Genomic DNA, 6595 nt, shown 5'->3' with positions numbered 1-6595 from the left:
CTTGCTTAACGTACCTGTAAATTGGATATCTGCGTGTGGTCCCATAATAAACGTAATTAACACTTCGTATTCGCCTTCCGATTAATACACCATTGGGGCGTTATCTAGTGACGGTTATCAAGACGAATTGTATACGAAGTTTAAGGATTATACAGAATACCAACCACCACAAACTCTACAGGCTCTAAACAAAGCGGACCCATTTATTGTAACGTTAAAACGGCATTCAAGGCGACGGTAAGTAGGGCTACATTTTCACATGAAAAGCAGTTGGCAACGGACTGTGAAAATTGTCCTAAAAGATTGTTCTCATACGTATAGAGGCGAACTTGGGGGAGCTCGATTAGAGTATATTAGTGTAACGACAGAATTGCCAGTATTCGGTCTGAACGCAGGGCTGGCGAACCAAAACTTATTCGATTAGACCAAACTATGTTCCTCTGTATAGCGTACAAAGCGTTTTTGAGCTACTCGTATTAAATTATACCAAAACACAAACTCTGTGCTCAATATATACGGTTCTAATTTAGAAAATAGAACAAACTATCAAAACTACAGAATAGCTCAAACGATACAGCCTGTGTTATACAGTCAGAAGTTTCTCCAACGCAAAGTAGCGTGCTAAGCAATAAAAGAAACAGTTAATACTAAAGGGTACGATACCTGAGAATCAATAAAATATTCCCAACAAGATGGGATAACTCCGCCTGTAGCTCTTCTAGAGTTACTGCCGGTCCCAAGCCCGGGTAAAGGAGGAGGGTTGGGCATGGGGTTAGCGTCCCCATCCCGTAGAAAACTAACTCGCTAAAAAAACGCTTACCAGAAAAAATAATTCAAACCATTTTAACTCCGCCCTGAGAGTTAGAAGGTCTTCATTTAGAAGAATTATGACGCTTCATGGTGAAAGCCGAGTTCCTTCGGAAGCCACGAGGCCGATGCCCCTTCTAACAACCAGAGCAAAAATTTTTATAGGTACATGGAACGTTAGAACAATGTGGGAAACCGGGAAGACCAGTCAACTTGCAACGGAAATGAGGAGATACAACTTAACAGTACTGGGAATCAGCGAAACCCACTGGACCCAAGCTGGACAGAAAAGGCTAGCTACGGGAGAGATGCTGCTATACTCCGGTCACGAAGAGGAAAATGCTCCACACACTCAGGGAGTTGCTCTAATGCTGTCCAAAGTAGCACGAAATGCACTTGTAGGATGGGAATCCCACGGATCCAGAATCATCAAAGCATCATTCAAAACAAAGAAGGAGGGGGTCTTAATGAATATTATCCAATGTTATGCACCCACCAATGGTAGCAACGACGAAATTAAAGATCAATTCTACGAGCGGCTGCAGTCAATCATAGAGAAATGCTCAAGAAAGGACCTCACCATTCTGATGGGAGATCTAAATGCCAAGGTCGGAATAGACAACACTGGATATGAAGATATTATGGGACGACATGGACTGGGAGAGAGGAACGAAAATGGAGAAAGATTTGCAAATCTATGTGCATTCTACAAATTGGTCATAGGAGGCACAATATTTCCACACAAACGTATACACAAGGCTACATGGATCTCACCGGACCACACTACAGAGAACCAGATAGACCATATTTGCATTAAAAAAAAATTCCGAAGGACAATGGAAGATGTGAGAACCAGGAGAGGAGCTGACGTAGCTTCAGATCACCACCTAGTTGTAGCCAATTTAAAACTGAAGCTAAAAAAGAACTGGACAAGTGGACAAACAGCAATACAAAGGTTCAATACAGCCTTCCTTCGAGATACTGACAAACTCAATGAATTCAAGATAGCTCTCAACAACAGATTCCAAGCCTTTCAAGATCTACTGAAGGAAGAAGAAACTACCATGGAGGACAACTGGAAAGGCATCAAAGAAACATTGACTTCAACGTGTCAAGAGGTTCTGGGCCTAAAGAAACACCATCATAAGGAATGGATCTCTATAGAAACACTGGACAAGATCAAAGAAAGGAAGAACAAGAAGACAGCAATTAACAACAGCCAAACACGAGCAGAGAAAGTCCAAGCACAAGCTGAATACATAGAAGCAAACAAGCAAGTGAAGAGGAGCATTAGAGCCGACAGGAAGAAATACGTGGAAGAATTAGCAACGACGGCAGAAAAAAGCTGCTAGAGAAGGAAATATGAAACAGCTCTACGATACAACGAAGAAACTATCAGGGAAATACAGTAAACCAGAGAGGCCGGTCAAAGACAAAGAAGGCAAGCCAATCACTGAAATTCAACAACAGCGAAACAGATGGGTAGAATACTTCGAGGAACTCCTGAATAGGCCGGCTCCAATGAATCCACCGAACATCGAAGTAGCATACACAGATCTTCCTATAGATGTCAACCCACCAACGACGGAAGAAATTAGAATGGCCGTCAGACAAATCAAGAACGGGAAAGCAGCAGGACCCGACAACATACCAGCTGAAGCACTGAAATCAGACGTCGAAGTAACCACAAGCATGCTTTACCCTCTATTCAAAAAGATTTGGGAGGAGGAACAAGTGCCAATGGACTGGAAAGAAGGACACCTCATCAAGATTCCAAAGAAAGGAGATCTGAGCAAATGTGAAAACTACAGAGGCATTACACTACTGTCAATACCAGGGAAAGTCTTCAACAGAGTGTTGCTGAACCGGATGAAGGATGCAGTAGATGCCCAACTTCGAGATCAACAAGCTGGATTCCGAAAGGATCGGTCGTGCACAGACCAAATTGCAACACTACGGATCATCGTCGAACAATCAGTTGAGTGGAACTCGTCACTATACATCAACTTCATTGATTATGAAAAGGCATTCGACAGTGTAGATAGGAGGACATTATGGAAACTTCTTCGACACTACGGAGTTCCTGAGAAGTTTGTCAATATTATCCGGAACTCATACGACGGACTACAGTGCAAAGTAGTGCATGGAGGACAGCTGACAGATGCATTCCAAGTAAGGACCGGAGTCAGACAAGGCTGTTTACTCTCTCCCTTCCTCTTTCTTCTGGTGGTCGCCTGGATTATGAAGACCTCAACATCTGAAGGAAAACACGGAATACAATGGACAGCTCAGAATCAATTAGACGATCTGGACTTCGCAGATGACCTAGCCCTCCTATCACGTACACGTGAACAGATTCAGATAAAGACAGCCAATGTAGCAGCAGTCTCTGCATCAGTAGGCCTCAGTATACACAAAGGGAAAACCAAGGTCCTCAAATTCAAAGCGAAGAACAGCAATCCAATCACCCTTGATGGCGAAACTCTGGAAGATGTAGAATCCTTCACATATCTGGGAAGCATCGTCGATAGACATGGAGGTTCAGATGCAGACGTAAAGGCGAGGATTGGCAAAGCAAGGGCCGCATTCCTACAATTGAAGAACATATGGAACTCAAAACAACTTTCAACCAATATCAAAGTGAGAATCTTCAATACGAACGTCAAGGCAATTCTACTGTATGGAGCTGAAACTTGGAGAACTACAACAACCACAATCAAGAAAGTACAAGTATTTATAAATAGCTGTCTACGCAAGATACTCAACATCCATTGGCCGGATACCATCAGCAATAGCCTTCTGTGGGAGAGAACAAACCAACTTCCAGCTGAAGAGGAAATTAGGAAAAGACGATGGAAGTGGATAGGACATACATTACGCAAATCGTCAAACTGCATCACGAGGCAAGCTCTAACTTGGAATCCTGAAGGGAAGCGGAAAAGAGGAAGGCCAAAGAACACGTTACGTCGGATAATAGAGGCAGATATGAAAAGGATGAATTACAACTGGAAGGAGCTGGAAAGGATTGCCCAGGACAGGGTTGGATGGAGAATGCTGGTGAGCGACCTATGCTCCTTCACGAGGAGTAACAGGTGTAAGTAAGAAGTAAGTAAGTAACAAGATGGGATCAAATATCTACCTGCAGGGATTCCAGCAATCCTCCCAAGCAGACAGTCAAAAGGTTAACAGCCACACGCTGAATCACGCCGTGACCTTGAGCTTAGTCAAACACGACCTTACTGTCAATAGTCCGGCAACATGCAATCGAAAATTAGGTAACAAAAGACAAGTCTTTGACCGAAATCACATAATAAAGGCTCAAACGAGAAAGACTGAAAAACAAAAGATGTTGTTGAACGAGATCTGAACAAAGATTAAAATACACGACAGGGGGAAGGAACAGGTAAATGACAGTACTGTCCAACAAGAAAGCTGCGGAGGGGTTTTCATCGTTCTCTTTCCGTTACAATTAGTAAGGTGTTTTCTACCGGTGATGATGAGAGATCAACAATTAATCGCGATATTAGTTGTTTGTCGATAGAACCTGTGTTTATTAGGGCAGCTTTTTCATGATTACCTCAGCATCTTAAACCAGACAAGTCTATTGGTCCTGACGATATGTATTCTAGAACTATGAAAGTTGAAACTCTAGCAAAACGTTCTGATATGTCTTGGAATCAGCGTAAACCGCCAGCAGACTAGAGAGACACAATCATCACTCCGGTTTATAAAGCTGGGATTGGAGAATTTGTAGCTATCGACCACTTAATTTAACCGGTGTAGTCATCATACCAGTGTAAAAGATTATTAGTATGGCTATTCTAAACTCTGTGGAAGAAAAATATCTTTAGCCAAGGAACAAAATGGTTTTCGGAATATCCTTTCATTGTTGACGGATTACGTTATGTCGAACGATTATCTTGGTATATTTGTCACCTTTTCTTTCCACCAGGGACTGATTACGTGAGAGTGTATCCCCAAAAAACTCAAACAACCGAGAACAAAAAGGCTATGTCTGGAGTTCGATCTCTCGTACCCAGTGGTGGATGAGTGAAAATCTCTACCATATTTGATCTTCACTGTACCACAAATTGCAAGAACGAATATAGGTCAATTAACCCCCTATAGTTACTACTAAAGAGTGACTCTTTTGTAACGAGGCATTACTATTACGTTTGCCGCCCATTTGAAAATATCATTTAGCAATATAGTTAAACAATATTATATTATATAGAGATCTTTGTTTTGCCCATGCTGAATCTGACAATGCTATTTGTTTGTTACTTAGTCTTTTAATTCCGTCGTATAACTTCCTCACCCTATCTGGTTTACATAAAACTCCATTCACTTGATATTTGTGTAGTATGGCTTATTTTTATTACATCCATTTTCAAAATAACCAGCAATTATGACTTCGTCTTGTATTGTACTCCCATCAGTGATGGTTTTTGTTCACAGTCAACAGTTAGTATGTATAATTAAAGTATTTAATTTAAACCTCATTATAATTGTAGCAATATGAGCAGGGGGTCTGTTTGTATGTTGACAAAGGGGTTTTAATTATCGGTATGCACTTTGACTGGTTGTGATACTGCATCCCAACTACAGCAATTTCTAAGACGACGCAAATGAAAGTCATTTTACATTCATTGATTAAGTTATTGTTTTTGCAACACCTATTTCCTGGCACTCATCCAGGCTAAATGACCAAATAAATTATAGATCTGCTTAGGGACGGTGCTTACGACCACTATCAGAACCATTTCGACGAAGTTAGTTAGATTGCACTTGGAAATGTGCTCCGTTGCCTACTCATCATTGCAATAATTTCTGGTAACAAGTTCGCTGCACCAAATCAGCACTACTGGTATAAAAACACTAATTCAGACCCATGTCTTTTGAAAGCTACCACTGCAACGATTTTCATTAAACGTTGTATCGTTCACATAAGTTATCTACTACAAATACAAATCCTGCCGAATAGAAGCGTCACTTGTGGTTCAATATACCGGAAAGTCTAAAGTATACTCCTCTTGTCTGGTTTTCCGTGTTGACCAACTGACGAAGGTTTTGACTGCTCAATATTCTCAGCCCACTTAATATTTTACAAATGAATCTACAGATGTATTCAGGAAAACTAACCAGAATTTATAAGGTATTTACTTACTCAGACGACAGAAAAATAAACAGTATGTACTTAAAATTGACTGCCTGAGAGTGAACAATCTATTTTATTAAACGGTAAGTTGCGAAGATTCATAAATATTCCGTCTTTTGGATTTGTAACAGATGATAGCAACAAACACTTTGACCTTTCATGGTCCGATCTTCCTTTAATGAGGAATCGCATATTACGCTGACTATTGTCAACTACTGAAAACATTCAGATGAATAAAATGCTATCTAGAAGAAATGATGTTACAATAAAATGAATGCAACGCAATTGTCAAATTTTATACTTTATGCCTTAAACGAAGGCTTCACAAATGAAAATTAACTGAACAGATAGTCGGGATGCAGCAGATGATCATCATCAACCATATGTCCGATCTCGAAACACATGGAGTTTCTATTACTGAACAGTATACCTAGAAAGAATATATAGGAGAAGTATATGCAGCATAACAACAGTTTGGCCATGGAGTGAATCGGTTTGCATTGGGTAATCCACCAGTAAGCATACTCATTATAAATCGTGTTTACGAGTTGCTCAGTGCTAAGATGTAATAATTTAGTTAGAATTCGAAAAATACTCACAAATGAGTTTCATTAACAATATCTATTATTG

General features: G+C 40.5%; 1 protein-coding gene across 1 annotated transcript; it reads left to right on the top strand.

The window, feature by feature from the left end:
* Positions 1–501: 501 nt before the first annotated feature.
* On the top strand, positions 502–4021 carry LINE1_2 (LINE-1 retrotransposable element ORF2 protein). The gene has a single exon (XM_051215877.1). The coding sequence runs from the start codon at positions 2170–2172 to the stop codon at positions 3907–3909; it is 1740 nt and encodes a 579-aa protein (XP_051066421.1). The 5' UTR covers positions 502–2169; the 3' UTR covers positions 3910–4021.
* The last annotated feature ends 2574 nt before the right edge of the window (positions 4022–6595 follow it).

The sequence above is a fragment of the Schistosoma haematobium genome, chromosome 4 (genome assembly GCF_000699445.3).
Source record: "Schistosoma haematobium chromosome 4, whole genome shotgun sequence".
NCBI lineage: Eukaryota > Metazoa > Platyhelminthes > Trematoda > Strigeidida > Schistosomatidae > Schistosoma > Schistosoma haematobium.
Note: the sequence above shows the minus strand (reverse complement) of the source record. Positions and strands in the feature narration are given on the sequence as shown.